The sequence below is a fragment of the Chanos chanos genome, chromosome 1 (genome assembly GCF_902362185.1).
Source record: "Chanos chanos chromosome 1, fChaCha1.1, whole genome shotgun sequence".
Taxonomy (NCBI): Eukaryota; Metazoa; Chordata; class Actinopteri; order Gonorynchiformes; family Chanidae; genus Chanos; species Chanos chanos.
This window is the reverse complement of record NC_044495.1, coordinates 26,975,146-26,996,151: the sequence shown is the minus strand read 5'-3', so window position 1 is coordinate 26,996,151 and position 21,006 is coordinate 26,975,146. Positions and strand designations below refer to the sequence as shown.

The following is a 21,006-nucleotide window of genomic DNA, read 5'->3' as shown; positions in this document are numbered from 1 at the left end:
GAGTGAAGGATGCCACCTAGTGGGTTTATTCAAATTGACCGTCTCTTTGACAGTTTCCAAAATATTGCATTACGCAACGTATCGGGTTTAACAAAATAAATATCATTGCTACAAAAGAAGTTAATATAATTGATAAATATTGGTGCTTGCTCTGTTGGTGTATGAAAGGGCACCATAGGATAAAAAAAACCTGAACACACAGGGACTCTTTTTTTCTATTTTATTTCCGTGATTTGTCGTTTAAACGCCAACAGGATTTTCCCCCCCTCACACTTCCTTTTCCAGTCTTCGTCTCATCACCTGAAACCTGGACTGTAACTGCAAGAGAGGTAACAGCAGAAGCTAAAGCTATCTTTTAAAAGTACCTCTAAATGCTGCCATAAAAAAAACTTTTCTTTGCAAATGACTTTGGGATAACCCTAATCAGCAGAAAATTTTTAATCAGTGTGTGAAAGAATCGCAACGATAAATTCAGTACACATCTGAGGTGGATTTCATGCGCATTAGAAAAGCACGTTCAATTCAACGGACAAAAGTCAAGCTGTAACCAGTAACCTTGTCGTGTTTTGCATTAACTGTATGGATGTTTGCACATATTCCCATGTCAGATTTCAGCGGGTGATGATATTAATGTAGTGTCAAAAACCTGAGTTACTTTAAATAAAATAAACAGCCATGCTGTGACACGATGATGTAATGCTCCAACAGTGGGCACATCCCATTGACACATTGAACAGAAAATCGCAGATTGGAGAGTTTAGAGCATTGCTTTGCAGAACACCCCCTCCTCCTGTTTGTTTCTCTGAAGAACGTTGCTTCCCATAATGCTCGGCGAGGTTGATCATCAAGATGGCTGACGCTATGGATGAATATGAGAAAGAAGCTGGATGTGTCCCTATCCTCCATCCAGAGGTAAGATATTTGGCCTCTGCAGCTTTTCATGCCCTGCCAATTACAGACTGCTAAAATTTATATTGGCAGTCAGTTATCATTATAAGCGTGTCAATTTTGCATTGTTCCCGAAGCCCCAGCTATGAGCGAGAGGGCAGCTTCCAGTGGTACATGTCAGAACTCCCCCTACTGCGTAATAGCATACCAGCTGGTATTAGCTTGCTAAATTGTATGATGTCTTTAGTCACTCTTTTTAAAGACAGTGATTATCACTAAAATTCCGTATGGCTAACATTCCCATGATACGCCGTGTGATGAGCTGCGCCATCTTCAAATGTAAAACACAGAGAATAACGGACCATGTAGATCTGTCCTATGATAGCATTGTATCTGTGACTAGCTAGGTAGCTAATAACACTGGACGCGGTCTAACCTCTGTCATGGTGCCTCATTAAGATGTCTTGAGTGCAACCAAAAGGCCAGGTTTGGTGCTTTCTTTTGTTGCTTGTAATGGGAATACAATTGTTTAAGTGTACCAACATACATTTCTGTCCAAGACAACGTGGTAATTTTTAACATCGAGGGTATTCTGATAATCTGGAGGTAAACGAGGGGTTTAGGCCAGCAGCTAGCTTACCTCATCATCTCGAAACATTTAGCAGTGCCTGTTAATACAACCGTCACCCCTTTGTACAATTCCTTGATATTTGTTTTTCGCTGGCAGTAATAAATAAAGCGCATGCCATTTGCAGAAGCAATCTTTTATTCGTTGTCACCGAGCCTATACGCATTTTGCAGTAAAACGTGTGCCATAATCATAATTAAAGAACTCAAATCATTGACGCGGCGTTTAGCATTGTTATAGCCTTTGTTGGTATTAGTATGATTAGGGACAGTGCATTTTTGATATTTGTACGTCTGTTTCCTTGAACGTTCTTTCCAGAGGTTGACTTACAACCGTGAGAGATAAGCATTCTGAGTTTTGTTCAAACTCTTAGGCCCTTCTATTCAAAATCACTTCTTCACTACTTCACTCTGCTCCTGTATTTCAGTGGTTTTGCTGCGATGGTTTAGGCTCCATGGCCTGGCAAGCTGAGAACGCATGATAACCCTACCTGAAAATCACCTTCTTGAGTTGTCATTTGGGACATCAAGCCCTGAAAACAGCCATGACATTGTTTTATGACCCAGTGATAGAGTGTAAATTGAATGTGCCCACGCAATTTAAATGCAAGTGATCTCTGTTTTTTTCCCCACTGGCTAACTCATTATTGTAGGATTGCTCCATAAACTTAGATTACTGGACATAAAACTGGAATTCTGTGCTTCGGAATTGAAGAGGTCACATCTTTAGAATTACAAGTAAACAGGTTGCATAGACTTTTACCAAAAATGAGTAAGGATGCTTGTTGACTGGAGAGCAGTTATCTTGTGTAAATAAGTCTTACTATTCTTGGCTCAACTGCCTTGCCAGATAAAGAGCTTGATGGTTGTTTGGGGGGAAATTTGAAACCACAGTGCCTTCATTTGCATATGAGGTATTGAAATAAGACAGGAAAGGGGGAGACTATAGCTAAGTTTGAAACTGTTCCCAGCTTCTTCACCCCCAGGCCCTTTTGTATGAACAAAACAAGTTGATGGCACAAACTCTACTGAGATATCAGTTTCTATCGTTAGGTAGGGTTACAGTCCATTTTAAACATCTCTAATTTAGTTAAATTGGTGATGTTTGCATTTTTTGAGATGCATAGTTTTCTGATATGACATATGACTAGACCAGCATTTAATGGAACTTGTTTTAGATTTTGAAATTCTGAATGTACGTGGCACTCAGGGGCTGTTCAAACAAAAATAGTTGACATTCCTTGAAGAAAATGCATGTTTTTGGTGAAAAATGCCAAAAAAGTTTTTTTTATAGTGTTTGATTGAAGAGCTGTCTGGCATACCTACACTGAAGTGAGGGTCAGTGTTAGGATGAGCCCATATGTCAATGGGGTGAATCTCCTGCTTTCAATAAGGATTTGATCTATAGCTGAATAGTAGGTGAGTGAAGAGTAAGCTGTCATTCTTTAATGTGAAACATCCAAATGTTGTTGGAGAGACAGACAGTTCAGTTGTTCTCCTTTTCACAATGTCCAATCAGAGGCTTCAACCCGGAGTAGGTATTGCATACATTGGATCCCATGTATTCCATGTCGTCGGAGAGGGCCATCAAATGCTTTACCAGTTGAGGAGGAGTCATCTGTTCATCTGCCCCCCTAGAAAACACCAATTTGCTGATTCGCTGGCCTAGATATAATGCTCTTGGTGATCCTTCAAGAGTTGAATGTACAACCTTGTGCTCCATTAATGTAACCTTCATGATGCGTTGTAGGTATTTAATAGTGCAAGGTGAGCATGACACTCTCGCCACAGAGGGGACGTTGGCATCGGCATGTCAGAATAGGCCGCTGCCTTCCCTTGGATTTGCTGTAGTACCTCTTGGTTTACAACAAAATGCCCACCCAGTTCAGCCCAGCTGTGTATCACAAGCTTTCCATGTGATTGTTAAATCACCAGTGATTGTGATCTTGCATTCTCTGCTCTAGAGAAATGAAACCTGAACAGTGTGAGAACATGCATAATCATTGTTCTTGATTGACCTGAAGGTTTACTACCCCTCTTTATCAGCAGCTTGGCATGGCTGTTAGTATTGATATGCTATGAGTCATGTTAGGCTGACAGTGTTCACAAATCATTGTGTAGAGTACATTATACAATGTTTTTGTGGCAGAGTGTGAGGGAGGTGTTTTTTTGTACGGTGGAAATGATTTAGGGGGAAAAACAAATGGATGTAGTTTTGGCCTTCTATAGCAATGTTTCTTTATCTGCAGATCCAGAGGACAACATGTTTGTGCTCTTTATTAACAGTTACATTAATTTAGTTCACTATTTATTTCAGTTTACGTAGTCAATATATACGGCACCAGCATAAATATAGCTGATTTGAGACAGCAGACAGTCCTCATAAGTACATGCTGTAGTAATAAGCACTGTTGTGTGATTGTGATTGTCATACAACAAAGGTAAAGAACATAGCAACAGTGCACTGTAGTGAAGAATGGTATTCATTAACGTTGATGCAGAGAATACAGAAGAGGTCAGGAACAATAAAAAAATTTGTCAGCAAATGGCTCTTACACCTGATAGTATCATTTGAGTGAGCCTGGCTTACTGTGGGAATATGAAAATATGGTTACAAAATATAAAACACTGAAAATGCTTTTAAACGTCAAAATATTCCTTTGCAGCAACATTTGAAATAGAAGACTTTCCTTGGCATCCCCTCGTTATGTTGTTTTTCTGTCACTGCAGAATGGAGCTCCAATATTCTTGGCCTGGATTAAAATGCTAATGACCAGGCCTGTTTGTTGCATGATTTGGATGCAAGAGCAAACTCCTATATTGGCTGCTCTACATACAGACACATAGCCTGGATAAAACAGAAATGTATGAAACAAAAGTCGGTGTATTGCTCTGGAACAGCCGCAAAGATAGCTTGATTTACCTCAACACATTCGCCAGTCGATCCATGGGCAACAGAAAGATAATTAGAACCCAGCCTGGCCATAGTCAGTCATGTGTTGAGAGGAAAGATTAATCTTATGTATATTTGTTTGCTCGGGGCCCAGAGACTTTGGCTTATACAACAATCCTGCAGGTGGCTCCTTTCCTCATTTCCCTTATCAATGGAAATGACTGTCACAATATTGAATTAGAAAACATCTCTGGAGATAACGTTTCCGATCTGCACCCGTAGCTAAATCTGTCCTACATATTTCTAGCCTGTCATTTGGCTGATGGTTTGTGGATCTGCACTGTCTCATTGAATCATATGCTGCTTACATGTATGCAGTAATGAGACAGTAAGTCCTCACACTGAACTTGGAAACTGCAGTGGTGTTGCAGTGTTCATGGCTTCTCTATATGAGGATGCGTTTACAGGCTATGTACCATTAATCCTGTGTTTATTCATTAACCGAGTGAGAGCTGATATGAACGTGAAATGGAGTGCTTTGGGAGTGGGCTAAAATTGGGGTCATAGGTCTGACAGACATCTAATGAAAGTTGTTTGAGGTTTGTGGAGTCATACTTGTTTGTGGCAATTTGCTGCACTTTGTAATTGATGGTTCAGCCTTCCTTCATTTGCTGCTAAATCTTGTGATAGTCAGGTGTAATGGATAGAAATGTCTCATGGCTGTGATCATAATGAATGCATTGACAGGAAAAAATGCCTTAGTATCTCTCGTGAGAAACTGTCAAGTCTTTTATTCTCTAAAGTCTTTTACAAGCAATCGTGGCCCTTCCAGTGAGCCCGTAAACATCAACACAGATATGCTCTGGCTTTCTACTAGCCCGACCTGGGACTTGTCTTTCTATCCTATTTTTCAGCATGTGTGTGTGTCAAATATAGGCTGATCTTAATTTGAGAAAACATCTGCTTTTGGCAGCCAATGAAGGCTACATTTATCATCTTTTGGAGCTGTGTAATGCATTGCGGATATTTTGTACACATAGATTAAACTTTGGTTGTATTGTCAAAACATCCTTGTTTAGCATGGAAGTTTGACATGATTTGAGATCAGATTGATCTTTTGTGTGTTCTTATAGCTGCCTCTGATTGTGGTATGGTGATATTTCAAGAGAGAATGAGTGAGGGAGTTTGCTTTAATAAACATGATTTTGTATTTTCAAATAGTCGTGTAGCAAACAGGGTTAATTCCATTCCTGCTGCCTGAGTTTGTGAGCTTTTGTTTTTGAATGTGGGATGTAATGGACTGTGACCATTTTAGGTCTGTTCGAGGCTTTTCATTTTGCCTGAGCTAGCCAAACCCTTCCCCCTGCTAATCAGTGGTGGTCCCAGAATCTTATGGACATCTGGTGCTCACCCCCTCACCCCCCTGTGCATTTATTAGCATCATCATCGTTGTCTTAACAGAAACACTGTGCAGGAGACAGATGTGAGTCCACCTATCTGTGTTTCAGGAGGGATGGTGTTGAACGGAGCTCAGTGTAAGACTGTAGGAATTGGGAATGTTCGTTTGTGGCAGGCTGCAGCCCACTCTAGGAGATAAAGACTAACCAGACTTAGTCTACCATTTACACAGACACTGATAAGATGTGAAGGGCTGTGTGATGTGGCGTTAAAGTGCCCATTCACTCCGTCCCCCTCTCTCTGCTCTCATCTGAGACCAGCTACTACTGCTTTCTCATTTTTAATTCTGTTTCTGTCCTCTCTCTCTCTCTCGCTCTCACTCCATCCAACAGGAGATCAAGCCCCAGAGTCACTACAACCATGGCTACACTGAGAATGTCGGCCGAAAGAGCCACGTGGATGACTACAGCACCTGGGACATCGTCAAAGCCACACAGTAAGTTGGTAGAGATGGAGTGCTATCAACAAATGGTTAGGATTCCCTGCTGCATTTGTGTAGAGAGTAGAGCAGCCTCTACACAAAAACACAACCGCACACAGGGAGGAACCACACTATACTCACTGGTGTTAACCCCTGTGGTTCTCTAAGAATCATTCAGTTTGTTCTTAAATGTCGTTTGTTCCCAAATGTATTTGCTCTGTATACAGAGTATATAGTTTGGAAAAACTGACATTTGGATATAAATTCAGTATTGGAACTCTAAATGTAATGTTAGAACAAATTAATTGTGTGTATATTTCCTAGTTGTCATTCACATGGAAATACTGAAGAATGTCATAGGTAATGCACCAATTTGCATAGAACTAATGAAGCCTGTATATTGTTTTAAATGACTATTCCTGACTTTTCTCTGAATCGTATTGCTGCGTGTTTCGGTCATTCTGTTTGATTCATGTTTGTGTGGCACACTGTGAAAATCAGATGGCTCATTCTTGTGAAAACTCACTCAGGTGAAAACCTCAGCCATATTCATTCACCTGCTGCCTGAAATGTCTGGGCATTAGTTTCCTGTAAACATGTATCAGATAAAAGCTGTCTGTGGTGAGAGTCTGTAAAATAACCATATCTCCTTGGCCAGAGTCAGCCTGGAATTTAATCCAGATATATTCAAGTTAAACTGCAAAATTTAATGGATGACATTTTTTTTTTTCGTTTTATGAACAATCACGCTGTTCCAGTCATGTTTGAAAGCATTCACTAAACATTACTTAAGGAAATATACAAGCTTAAAATCTGAGCAGTCTCTACTGTAACACTGTAAGCTTAGATTTCGTCATTAACAATACCCTCAGTACGGCAGATTGCAATAACCCTTCCAGTCTGCTTTCCCACCAGGCTCTCCCTGCTCTCAGTCTAGTGCAGAGTGCTCAGCTATAGCCAGTTCATAAGTGATCTCCCTAGAGCATGTTTATGTGTGAGGTGACAGACCTCAGCTGGGCCTCACAGGAACCGCTAACAGAGAATTTATTCCCTCTGTGATTTAGCCTTGGCTAAGAGAGTTTTGTTTTCCCTGCATGTTGCACTGTGACTACTCATATATCAGCCAATCTCATTTCCCTGACAGAATCTTGCCTCAGCCTCCCCTGTCACTGTGTGAGTATTTCATTACCATGTGGCGTCTCGCCACAGAATGGATAATATACCCAGGCCGCTGCCCTGATCAAGTACCTGTGTTTGGCTCTCTGCCTCGGTCTCCTGTCTCAATCTGTAGCATAATTATGAGTAATGTTGGATTAAACACAGGACTCATTTGCAAGGTTTGTAGACAACTGTGCAGTAGCAAAGCTGACAAGCGTTCACCTCTTAACCCACAGGTATGGCATCTTTGAGCGCTGCAGAGAGCTGGTGGAGGCGGGATATGATGTGCGTCAGCCAGACAAAGAGAACGTCACACTCCTGCACTGGGCAGCCATCAATAACAGGATAGACCTGGTCAAGTGAGTGGCATTTTCACAGTCCGCCGTTTAATGTTCCTGTCGTCTCATTCGATTTAGATTCAGAGAAATCCAGAAGAGCAATCCAATATCCCCACATGTTCTTAATAAATGTATTACACGTGTTATGCCCAGAGGAAATTATGGACTCAGTGGAGGCGATGAATAAACATGATGTTCGGAAACTATTCCCAGTATAATTTTATGTTCCAGTTGTGTCAGTGTCTGTCTCACATACAGTGTCACTCTCTCTCTCTCTCTCCCTCTCTCCCTCTCCCCCCTCACACAGACACACAGTGAGCAGACTTTTAAGGGTGATTTATGTCTGTCATACATTTGTGGTACAGAGTGTAGCTCTCTCTGCATCTGTGTTCTAAGCAAATCAAAACTGCAGGGGCGGAAATTGCCATCAAGATCCCTCTTGTGCATGTGTTTGTGTTCACCTAGCTCTTCCTTCTCCAATACATTCTGTCAGTATCAATATGAAGTACCTCTCTGCTTATTGCTGAAGGAAAAGGGAACAAAAAGGTTTTCTACTTTCTGGCTGCAGAAACACCATTCTGACCCTCTGTGATTGCTGAATTAACAATGCTGTTTGCTGGGAAGCAGAGGCATGTCCCAACCTGGGTCTCTCTCTGCTACTGTCAGTTGTTTTGTCACTCTGTTATAATTCACATTTGCATTATTCAGTACACAGTGTTGTTCATCCATAGGTACTACATATCTAAGGGTGCCATTGTGGATCAGCTTGGAGGAGACCTCAACTCAACGCCCCTGCACTGGGCTACAAGGTACAAAAAAGAGCCAAGGCTGCACAGAGAGGAACTTTCATTTATCAGAACTGTCCTGAGAGAAAATGCACAGAGCCTGTCACACAGTTCAACAAGATCGTCTCTGAGATTATATCAGTATTTTTAAACCGATAGCATGACATGATAAGAGAGTATTATCTTATGTCGTCCAAAAACTCCTGTCTGGAAAGTCCCAAAAAAGGAAATTTTTAAAAGAATGAAGCCTTCTCATCTTTGTTGAACTTACTCACTTGTGTGACTGGTGGAGCACTGACCTGGTTTGTTTGTTTGTGTGGAGTTATTGGCCTCCCCTTGCATGAGACCTGAAACTGGAGTGCATTATTGATGGGCTCAGTAGGGGGGTTTCAGTCCTCACCCTGCACTCTCTCTGAATGAGTCACTGAGATCTCCTCCCCTCCCACCACTGACCTTTACAACTCATCGTCTGACACATAAACTGAAATCTAATCCAATTCTATATCACATCAGAGTAGTCCTTTGAATCATACCATCTCTCTACTGTTCACGCCAACACTCGCATTCATTTATTCACTTTGGTATGTGAATGATTTCTCATTGCTTTAGGGCGTAGCCGAAACAGAAGTGTTTGTTAAATGGGCCAGTTTAATGTCATAATTACTGGGTTAAAGACTGGTTGTGGTGACAGTAGAGTGATGTTTTTCTGTGTCTTCCTGTCTGTGTAGGCAGGGCCACCTCTCCATGGTGGTGCAGTTGTTGAAGTACGGTGCTGACCCTTCGCTCATCGACGGCGAGGGCTGTAGCTGTGTCCACCTGGCAGCTCAGTTTGGACACACCTCCATCGTGGCTTACCTCATCGCTAAAGGACAGGTACGCACTGGTGTGTTTGCTGATGTTTGGTGTCTTTAGAAAAAAGGTTTCTGATTTGCAGTCCTGTCACTGGTAAGCGCGCCATAGGGAAATGGTTCTAGTCAGTTGGCTTAAGAATTCTTTTTTTTTTCTTTTTGCTGTGTTTGCAGGCTATTTGGTAGACATTGATGGAATATTTATCTTAATTTGTCTCATATTCACACTTTATAGAGCTAGAAGACCACAAGGGATTCATTAGTCTAGTTAATTATCATACATTAGTCTGCTCACTATCTTAAATGTGCTCTCTATCATAGCAAGTGTTATAACCACCAAAACCACCAGGGTGTGCTAGATCATTTATTACTGTCTGCCTGACTTTTGGCTGAGTCATGACATTCACACACACATTTATTCAAACATGTCCAAAGAATCAATATTTACAGCTTTTGTTTCCGATATCTGATTTTGAGTGCTGTCTCTTTCTTTCTTATTCTTTCTCTCCCTCTCTTTCTTTGTCCTCCTCCTATAGGATGTGGACATGATGGACCAGAATGGTATGACTCCTCTGATGTGGGCAGCTTATAGAACACACAGGTCTGTGAATCTTGATAAGCATCTGTTTGGATGTGCATAGGACTTCTTCTCTTAAAGAAACTGAGGAATTAACATCATTAGATTTGCTTGTCTGATTTTCTTGTAGTAAAAAAGGCCTGTTTCCCTCCTTTTTGACAGTGTGGACCCTACCAGGTTGCTGTTGACGTTTAATGTGTCAGTGAACCTGGGTGATAAGTACCATAAGAATACAGCGCTCCACTGGGCAGTGCTGGCTGGAAACACCACTGTCATTAGCCTGCTGCTGGATGCCAATGCCAATGTGGATGCCCAGAATATCAAGGTGGGTGCAGGTCTCTCTCTTCCTTTTCAGCTTACATTCTGGAAAGCTGCTGAGCTGAATTATCATGTACGTTTGGGCAGTAGATTACTAGTCATTTTGTTGGCCTGCATAGCATATAGTTAAACTGCTGTTTGTTTATTTGTTCTTCTTGGTAGGGTGAGACACCACTGGATTTGGCCAAACAGAGGAAAAATGTGTGGATGATCAACCATTTACAGGAGGCCCGGCAGGCCAAAGGTTATGACAGCCCCTCTTACCTGAAGAGACTCAAAATGGACAAGGTAAGTGTCCACAGGCTGCTACCATATGCCTTTAAACTGAAAAGCAACTCTAAAATAAACGTAATGCCTCTGGTCTCAAGAGTTTGTAATCCAGTCGGTAAATAGTCAGAGGGAATACCATGAGGACTCGGGTTCTTTTGGAAGTAGCCTCAGATGCTCTACTTCAGTGGGGCTTTCTTAGTTGTACATGCTCATGTAACCTCTGTTGTAAGCATCTCAAACACTTTATTGAGAGCCTGTGTGGAGAAAATTGCTACTTTGTTGTAGACAAGGTAGTGGCTAACATTGAATTTTCTCAGCTTGGGTGCAGTAACTGGAAGTAGCAAGAAGTCAGAGGTAGTGATTAGCCTGTGGCCAGATCTAGCTGTTGTCTAGACACAGCTGTCAGAGGCCTAGGACATAATTAGCACCTTCAGGCTCTGGTCTTTTTCACTACAATCATACAGACACAGAGCTTAGAATAACCTCCAGGTATATCTTTTCTGCCACAGAAACATTCTCAGTTTTATTGTGACAATCTTGGTTTTACTTTTGCTTCTGTGTATATTCACAGCCTTGGTCCAAATTGTTAAGGAACAGGTTCTGAAAACTCTGGACCGGAGTGTATTTTATTTCTCTGTCATGCCATTACTCCCTCTGATCTGTCTTCCTCCTGTTTTCTCTTTGCACTGTTGGAATGGCGGATGGTTATATTTTGTACGCTTGAATATATCAGGTGATAAAGGGGGCTTGAAATCTTTCTTTTTTCCCTTCCCTCTCACAGGAGTTCAGGCAGAAGGTGATGCTGGGTACACCTTTTGTGGTCATTTGGTTGGTAGGATTCATCGCAGACCTGAACATTGACTCGTGGCTCATCAAGGGTCTCATGTATGCGGCTGTGTGGCTTGCAGTGCAGTTCCTCTCCAAGTACGTCACCCACAAACACTCCCCGCAGACCTGATTTGATAAAGCCTTCTGGCCCTGCTGCTCAGGCCTTTAGTAGCTCCAACTGGCGTTAACTCACCAACTGTATATGCTGTTATACATTTGGAGGTGTTGTTGCTTGTTGAGGGCCTTACTAGGATCTATAGGTTTTGCTCCTAGAAATGTTCGAAGTATCTTTCCCTGGAGCTGTCTCCTGTGGTCTCTTTGCATATACAGTAGTGTGCAGTCAACAAGAGGGCCTGTCAACAGAATGAGGCTCTGTTTAACAATGTGGTTTAACTCCACAGCCTGATCTGGACAGTAATAGTAATAACAAGTTCTCTCTGTTTCTCTAGGTCCTTCTTTGACCACTCCATGCATAGTGCACTGCCCTTGGGTATCTATTTGGCCACCAAGTTCTGGATGTACATCACATGGTTTTACTGGTTCTGGAATGATATCCTTTTCTCTAAAGACCTTCCATTTGTTTTCTTGTGTCCGATGACGTGATTGAATCCTGATCCCTCTAAAATATTCTTGGGCAAGATAACATTGCAATTACTTATCGAACAAAGAGAGCACCTTCCTCTAAACAGGAATAGGATTTGGGGGGTTTTGAAAGAAATAACTGTTTCTCTAACCTCCTTATTGGTCTGATTATTGTAAGCATGAAGCCTCTGTGCATCCTTGGTTTCCTTGGTAACACCAGCCTACTGTGCTGACAGAAGAGCTGCCTCCACTTTATCTGTGCCCCTCTTATTACTCATTATGCATTAGAGTGGATGCATAACCAAAGACCAGTCACCTGCACTCACTGTTCGCCAAGCAGTCTGCTGCTTTTTAAATATTTGGCTTACCCCTAAACTGAGTCATATTTCCAGCTTATTGCTGATGTAGGCTGTCCAAAACGTTGATAGCAAGAGTCCTCAGAGGTGATTTGCTTTAAGTGATTCTAATGAATCACTAATCAGAGAGCTAAAATTACCATTACATTATCAGGTTTTAGTAAAATCTTAAACATCCTGTATGGAGAAATATGTTTTGTGTGTGGGGATATAAGAGTAGAGCCGCTGACCCGTTTGACTTCAGATTGCCCGTAACCTCACAACATCTTTCGTAATGCCTACGAGAACTTCAACACATGGCAGTTAGTCAGACACATCTGAGATGCTGGCTACAGACCCTTGCTTTAATCCAAAACAACTCCTATCTCTCTTTCACATCACAGGGAGACCCCAGAGAACTGGAAACTTAAACAAACTTGGGTGTGACAAAGGAGAAGGGAAAGGAAGTAACTTGTGTGGCTGTGTTCAAGGGTGAGGGACAGAGAGGAAAGCAGTGGGATTCACATGCTCCTGTGGCAGCAGCTCCTGATGGACAGACACATGGGAAATATTCCATTTAGAAAATGGGTCAAGTGTGAGGTTGAGAGAATGAAGAAAATTTTTAGAAGATAACATGTTTTCCTGCTGTTTCATGTTATGCGGAGATTGAAGTTGCATTGCTTGTGGAATTTTGACAGAATGCTCTGACTTTAGATGTGCTGAAGTGTTTAAGCATATGAGACAGATTTGAAATATGATCTGGTCTTGACAGTGTTGCTGAATGCGTTTCGTCGGCTGGTGTTGTTGGACCTTTTACCCTACTGTCGATTTGTGGTTTTATTTACTGTTACTCTGATCCAGGAAAACGTTGGAAAATCAAGTTGTTCTTTTTCTCAGCGTGTGCTGCTGGTTGCTGGGAAATTCTTTGCAGGGCTTGATAGATCAGTGACCTGCAACTGCCAGGCTTAAGCAAATCAAATCCTGACACAAAATCTGGACTTTTTTTCCATTTGCCATTCTTGATATTTCCATCACTATAGGTTGTGAATGGTGCTTTTCAAAATAAAATGGTGCTAATGGTGCCTTTCAAATAAAAGTAACCCAAAATGCTGTAGAAAGCTAACTAGTGTATTGGAGAAATTTCAGTCAGCTAGCAAAGACCCAGCTGTCTTGTCTGCAAGGGATGTAAAAGATATGGCAGGTGAGGAAGGGCAAGTAAAGTTATCAGCATTCAGAGAAGGGATCACTTGTATAGAATAGGATGAATCCACAGCTGTTTTATGGATTTTAAAAGAGAATACACAAGAGTTTGAGGATCTCCAAAAATTTTAAATCTTTGACAGACACAGCAGATGGGAGTCACAGTTATGGTCACTTGCACAACAAAAATAAACACATAGAGAATGACAGTGATTTGTATCGCTGTGAATCTGAGCCACCAGAAACAGAATCAAATACATGTTAGGATGGAGTCACCTCCTCAGCTACCTTGTGACCAACACGCTTCTTTCATGTTCCATGAGAAATGTTATCTGTAACAACCCAAGCACACAACCACGGTGAGCCGTGTCTTCACACAGTTTACTAGGTGGTGGTTATACATTATGGGTGTGCTGTTAAAAGTTAGTTGTGGGCCGCTGCTGTTTTCCTGGTTTTGTGTCTGCTACAGGGCAGGTGCAGGTTGGTAGCTGCACCTTCAGCTCTCCTCAGAAACTGACGATATGCTCACCGACATCTCATAGGCTGAAACTGGTTCTAATGCTTTGGTGGGATCCCAGCCAACATTTCTCTCTGAAACCCTTTCCAAGTCAGATATTAGCTCAAGGTGAAACCAGAATATCCTTTTCATTGTGATTGCTGTTTTTGCAGTATTGGATTTTTGTACTGCTTTACACATCCCAATCAGCAGCAGCTGTTAAGAAATACAAACGGGACAAGTTTTCTGTGGAAGCTTCAGGCAGCCTTGATTGATCTAAAAACTCTGAGTTATTATTATCTCTTATTGTCTTGTTACAGTTTCTAGGAGTGCAGTCTCAGGCTTTTAATAATTAATCCTGTTGTTGTTGGGTTTTTTTTAATGCTGTCCTGAATAACTGAGTCAAAGTTATTGGCCACCACATGCAAGCTACTTTTGTTAACAGTGAGATGTTTGAAGTACAGTGCTCTGTAGAGGTACAGAGAGTTTCACCTGAGGACTCTTCGCTTTTTTTGTCTTGGACATGTGGTTCTAATATGGAGGTATTTCCGAGCCTACTGAGTTAAAATGGGAAATTTTGTGTCATTTGTTTAAAATGTCTGTCTTGAAGAGAGCGAATGACGCATCAGAGAGGAGGCCATGGCAGCACTGAAGGTGTGATCATTTCAAAAGTTGAAAGTGGAAGGATGTGTCATACCAAAGAACAATTGTTTAACTATTAGCGTTGCTGTTAGCACAGCACAGCGGGTTGGAGTAATAGTTTGGTGAGCCATTGAGTTCTTTACAAATGGACCATGAAATGAGCAGACTGTGCTAACTTGAATCACCATCACAGAGTGTCTCATGAGATGGCTGTCACATTGGACAGATCATTACACACAAACAGGCTCAGGCAGTCAGTGGTTGTTCATTTGCCCGAAGCACATTAGTCACTGTATTTAATTCATTCTGTGCTAGTTTTTATGGGACATGTGGTTTGTTTGTACATCATTCATCCATGACCATCACCTGCACTAAAAAAAAGGTTCTTGTTCTGTACTAGAAAAATCCCACTTTGTTTTGAAGTTTGTTGAGTTCTTTCACACATCTGGACTGACAGCTGTGTGCTATGGAGTGTAGGGATCCTTCTTGGGAGCTCTGTGACATTTGACAAGCCATGTCTTGCCAAGGCTCTCTCTTATTTAGAAAATCCTTGTCTCAGACCCACTGGAGGTAGTCTGTAACTTCAGGGACTTGACGGCTCAGTGTAATTCATTGTGTATGCGGATGTTTTGCTTTTTGGATGAGCCCATGGGGACATACACCCTAAATGAAGTCATTTAAGATGCAGAGTCCAAATCTAATGTAATCCATTACTTTGATACTTTCTCATACGTGCTCACAAAGGGATAATTTACACTGAACAGCAATTTGTGATTCTGTCACCAGAGCACCAGTGTCAGTGGATGTGTTCATAGGGTTATTTATTTGGTCGTGAGCACAATTGTGGTGTTATTTTCATACACAGTGTTTCCTATCAGGTGCTGGTTTGGGTATGTGCACTAGAGAGAGATAATTGAGAAAAGGCAGTTGTGTTAGGAGGACTGTAACTGGAGGTTCTATCAGCTGGAGTGCTGTTCTTCAGTATGTTAGCTTCTGTGCTCGTTACTCTGACCTAGAGACTCCCCACAAACATCCATTTATCCAAAGTCATGTCAGCCCCATTTTCCTCAATTAAAGGGTAACACGACTGGTTTGAAGCTCCATTTGTGGTTACTGTAAATAACAGACTAGTGACAGTGAGTAATAGACTTCTGATGTTTACGACATGCTGTTCTTTACTGTTGTACAAAATGTTTAGCATAAGGGGATCTCTCATTTTTGCCACCCTTGTGTGCATCAGTAGTGTTATCATTTTTATGACTGGAAAAGTTACACATGGGTTTTGAGTTCTCCTTAACTCCCCACACATCTCCCTTTTGTCACCATTCATCTGCCATTCTTACTGAACAGCGTGGCTCTGTTCTACAATTTTGGCAAGTCTTGGAAGTCTGACCCAGGGATCATTAAAGCCTCAGAAGAACAGAAGAAAAAGGTTTGTGTGTTAAACTGCACAAAGTCACCCCTCCTCCTTCCAGAAAACAGAACAAAACATAAAGAGAGTGTGTACAAGTTTTAATTAAACCATCTCAAGGACCCATCCACAACTGCTTTTATTTTGATACATTCTTGTGTCCAGTAGCTTTTATTGAGGTCCTGGCACTGATGGTCACATAACATCAATGGTCTGACTGGTCTCATTAGTGCTTCCCAATGGAGCATAGTCCCATACACTGCTCTTGCAGCTCTGTTGTTTGACTGATGAGTATGCCATAAATAGCTACCTCGTTACCACTTGGTCTGCAGTGGTAATGGGTGAAGGAAACTCCCCCGTGTGCCTGCCGCCCCCCCTCCTCATTCTTTCTTTATACTATATGGAGACAGTGCTCAAGCTGTAGAAATGCTGTGCACTGATAACATACCCTCAGGTCTTTGTATTGAGCACTTGCATCAATTTCATCAATGAGGAGTTTCAGACAGAACACATTTGTAAGAATCAAAGATTTTAAACATATATCTGGATGATTTGGCCACATTGACAAATTGAACCTATTTAACTGATTTCTTCAGTCACCTTAAACACTCACTCTACAAGTTCTTTCTTGTCTCAGTATATCTAAGTAGCGTATGTATGGTGGTTATGCCAGGGTCTGCAGTATAGCCAAACTAATGCTCATCCCCCTCTCTCTCCTCCTAGACTATTGTTGAGTTGGCAGAGACAGGCAGTCTGGACCTAAGCATATTCTGCAGCACCTGCTTGGTAAGTGTTGTTGCTGTCTTTGCCATCATGCTCTTTGGTTTTAAAGGTAATGTGCTCTCACTGGAAATGCTGACACGTAATACTCCTTGAAACCTATAGAGATAATCAAATTCCCTCATTTGCATTGGTTATTTGAATAATAGATGGTCGCATTAAGTGAGGGCTGATAGCATTTAGTCGTTTTACAGCAGGGTCAACCCAGCAACTTGATGTCTCGCTGTGTCGCCTTTTTGAAACAGATACGGAAGCCCATCAGGTCCAAACACTGTGCTGTGTGCAACAGATGCATTGCCAAGTTTGACCACCATTGTCCATGGGTGGGCAACTGTGTAGGTAGGTTACAACATGAAAAGCTGTGCTGTACCTTGGTGCTCACTGGATTATGATTCCCATCAGTGCAATTAGCTATCTTGTCAGTAGCAGCACATGTTGCCAACAAAAGACTCCATGAAGAAATCATTAACACTGTGCTCCACCTTTTTTCTTTGGATCCTCTACCAGCAGTGTAAGAGTTCACCCCACATGTTTGAAACTTGCTGGTGTTTTTGTTTGTTTGGTTGTTTTTTGCCTCTTGTGAAGACACCTTGTCACGATGTGTCAGCAGCTGTCTGTTCCCATCAGTTGTTCTGAAGACACTTTGGCTGTTTGATTCTTGTCTGGACTTGTGCACTTAGTCAGCAGGGGTAAAGAAGTCTTTAGGCTTCCCACAAGTGTCCCATAAACAGGTTTATGCTTGCTTTTTTTTTTTTTTTTTAAAGTGAGAATGATGCAGGCATGACCTGTCCCCAGAGCTGCCTGTTCTTGTTTGGCCAGGCGGCCATGGGAAATAGACTAAAGAAACAGGAAACATAATGCAGCTGGACAACAACGGCAGTCAGGACTTGTGTTAACATAGGAGCATAATATTCCACCAGTGAATGGTTTAATAACCCATTTCGAATAAAAAGAATTCATATACACTCCTGATCTGGATAAGAGTGACCAGACGCTGATCTGAGTTACTAATGTCATTCACCCATATAAATCCAACCCTGGTTTCTAATTTTTATTAAAAGAATTTAAACTGAGTTCACTCTACATGGGACCGTAGTCATTGTATCGGCTCAACCAAGATTTTCTTTTGCTTGTTATGACTGACTTAGAACTGATAACTGATGTCCATCAGTGAAGCCCAGTTAGATTTGATAGCTGACTTACATTCAAACTCTCTTGAACTGCGGAGGGTTTTCCATTTTAAAGTTTTCATCAAACGACTGTGCTAGAAGCAACAAAAAAACTCAAGATTTCGAAATGATATTCTTTAGCATACATAAAAGATTTTTGATCTAATCTCAAAAAGACCCTCTAGTTTAAAATGCCAACAGCCCTAAACTTTGGAGGATGTTCCCATCGCCCTGAGTCTACAGTATCACTGGACAACAGTTAAAAGAGTAAATCTACACCTGCTCCAAATCATCTTACCAGAGCCCTGGTCTGACAGTGACTTGGCAGCGTACAGTGGAATTCTCCATCCTACCCCTCATTCTCTCAGGACTAGAGCCAAGCTGGTGGGAGACGACGGGAAACCAGCCACGACTCACACTGTTTCTTTTTCTTTGTTCCTTCCAACAGGAAGTGGGAATCACCGCTACTTCATGGGCTATTTGTTCTTCCTGCTCTGCATGATCTGCTGGATGATGTACGGTTGCATCTGCTGTGAGTAGTCTGACCGCCATCATTAGCAGCCTGCACTGTGAACTTGGAGATTTTTTTTTTTTTTTTACCAGAGTTGATCAAATAGTTGGTAGAGTATCAAGCCTATAATTAGGAAGTAATCTAGTATCTTATTCCTACCCAAAATGTATTCATAATTGAAATGTTGAAAACAGGAAAGTCCAACACTTTAAGATGAAATCCAGTTGTCAGACTACCTGCATGCCTTTTCTCAGACTGGAGGATCCACTGCGCGACCAACTACGCCAAGGATGGCCTGTGGATTTACATCACTCAGATAGCATCCTGTTCACCCTGGATGTTCTGGATGTTCCTCAACAGCATTTTCCACTTCATGTGGGTGGCGGTGCTCATCATGTGTCAGCTGTACCAGGTAAGTCAGATGTGCTACTCTTCACTCCATTCACATCTTCACACGCTTTGTTCTGGGTCACAGTCTCAGACAGTGCACAGTGGATTATTGGCTTTTCTTTTCCCCAGATCGCTGGCCTTGGGATCACTACAAATGAAAGGATGAATGCCAGGAGATATAAGCACTTTAAAGTCACAGCAACGTCCATTGAGAGTCCCTTCAAGTGAGTTGTTTTCAAAAGACATACCATGATATCTTGATTTGTTGATATAACACAGGAAAGATTTTATTTTGCTAAGTGAGAATGACTAAAATGATCAGGAACTCCTGGTCAGACTTTATTGTTATCCTGCAACAGGCTGGGAAAGTACGTAGATTTAAGATGAAGTGAGGAACAGTCAGTATGTTGTAGGTAAGGTAACACTTCTCTGCCTCTGTGTGTGTCTGCAGTCATGGGTGCATGCGGAATCTCATAGACTTCTTTGAAATCCGCTGCTGTGGTTTGATTCGACCAGTGGTGGTGGACTGGACCTCGCAGTACACAATAGAATACGACCAGACGTCTGGCTCAGGCTACCAGCTGGTGTAGCGCGAAGAGGTCAGAACGAGCGCATGCCGGAGAGAACGCGAGTGAGCAAGGGTGAGGGAGGGAGAGGAGAGGAGGGGAAGAGGCTTTTTCTCAAAGTTCACATTGGAGTGCCGCTACTCTGAGAAACGCTCGCCTGGACCATCTCCTTCACTGAAAGACTTACACTCAGCCAGGACTAGCATGCTGTTATGAGAAACAACCACCACTACTATTACTACAACCAAGCCAACACCACCACTTAACGGCACCATCACCGGAGCCCTGGTGCTCCCCTCTTTCTCTCCAGACCCCCTCCTCTCTCCTGCCATAGATAAATGCACTGAGGCCAACAGAGCGGGCACAGAGGAGGAAGAGTGAAATAAGGGATCTATACATTTCAGTACAGGAAGTCATCACTGCAAACATAGTTCAATGAAAGGATGCAACATAACCTGTAGTTTCATTTCTAAATATACCCCCTTGTTTTTTTGTTTTGTTTTGTTTTTTTAGTTTTTGCCCTCATTTGCTGGGGTTGTTTTGGTCATCAGCATATTTCATTTTTTTTCCTCCATTTGTTTGATGAAAACCCAGATTGTTTTGAAACAGAAGGTTAGGGTTTGTAGGGAAATGTCTTCTCAAAATTGAGGGGATAGAGCACTTTTCTGTTTGGATTTGATAAGGGATTGTTTTCATGTTGGCCTCTTAGCATGGTTAAGCCCTCGCATGCACGTCACCAGACCTCAGAGCGTTACCCAGACTCACTAGTGCTGTGATTTCAATCAGGTTGTTGAGTCATGTGGTGGCATGTACAGTGAGTAGTATGGATTGTTCTCAGTGGTCACCCTCACTGGGCTGCGGAAAAGTCCGGTTTGGAATTGTCTTCTAATAATGTGACAGACATATTTATTTTAAAACTATTTATAGATAGTCAAATTATTGTGTTATGGTACCATTTGATTATGTTTAAAGTCTCTTATATTACGATATTTGTCCACTTTGTGGTAATTAATCCTGGTGCCCTCAGATCTTAACAGAGAAAGTGTGTTTCACATATACATACATCACTATTTATTAATATATGAGTAGTTTTAGAGAAGGTCTACATTTTCATTTCATAGTCTGTTGGGGGAAAGCTATTTCAGACGAATTGAACCTGTATTAACTTAATGGAGTGATTCAGGACAATTGCCTACAGGAATAGGTCCACAAGTCTTCATTTCCTGTTTGTATTTTAGTGTTATTTTCTTCTTTCTTTTTTTTAATAACGGTTGCAAAAGTTTCTTTTTTTTTATTTGTTGGTCTGCCTAACAGAATGCACTGATCATCGTTTGGGTTCTCCCATTGTTACTGAAGGATCAAGATCAATTCCTGTCGCTTCCTATAGAAATACTTCGTTTACATGGAGAGGAGGGCCTCAGCAGGTAGCCTTGGTCCCACCCTGTGCTCTCGTTCACTTCCTCTTTTTTTTTTTCTTTGATTACACAAGTGGACTCAGCAGCAGCAACAGGATGG

General features: G+C 41.8%; 1 protein-coding gene across 1 annotated transcript; it reads left to right on the top strand.

The window, feature by feature from the left end:
- The first annotated feature begins 849 nt into the window (after positions 1 to 849).
- On the top strand, positions 850 to 19,921 carry zdhhc17 (zDHHC palmitoyltransferase 17). Its single transcript, XM_030776924.1, has 17 exons — positions 850 to 912; positions 6,199 to 6,302; positions 7,682 to 7,804; positions 8,515 to 8,592; positions 9,297 to 9,441; positions 9,953 to 10,017; positions 10,156 to 10,318; positions 10,474 to 10,599; positions 11,363 to 11,505; positions 11,859 to 11,959; positions 15,972 to 16,096; positions 16,799 to 16,861; positions 17,101 to 17,194; positions 18,473 to 18,556; positions 18,790 to 18,947; positions 19,055 to 19,149; positions 19,377 to 19,921. The coding sequence occupies exons 1-17, from the start codon at positions 850 to 852 to the stop codon at positions 19,513 to 19,515; spliced, it is 1,869 nt and encodes a 622-aa protein (XP_030632784.1). The 3' UTR covers positions 19,516 to 19,921.
- Positions 19,922 to 21,006: the final 1,085 nt, after the last annotated feature.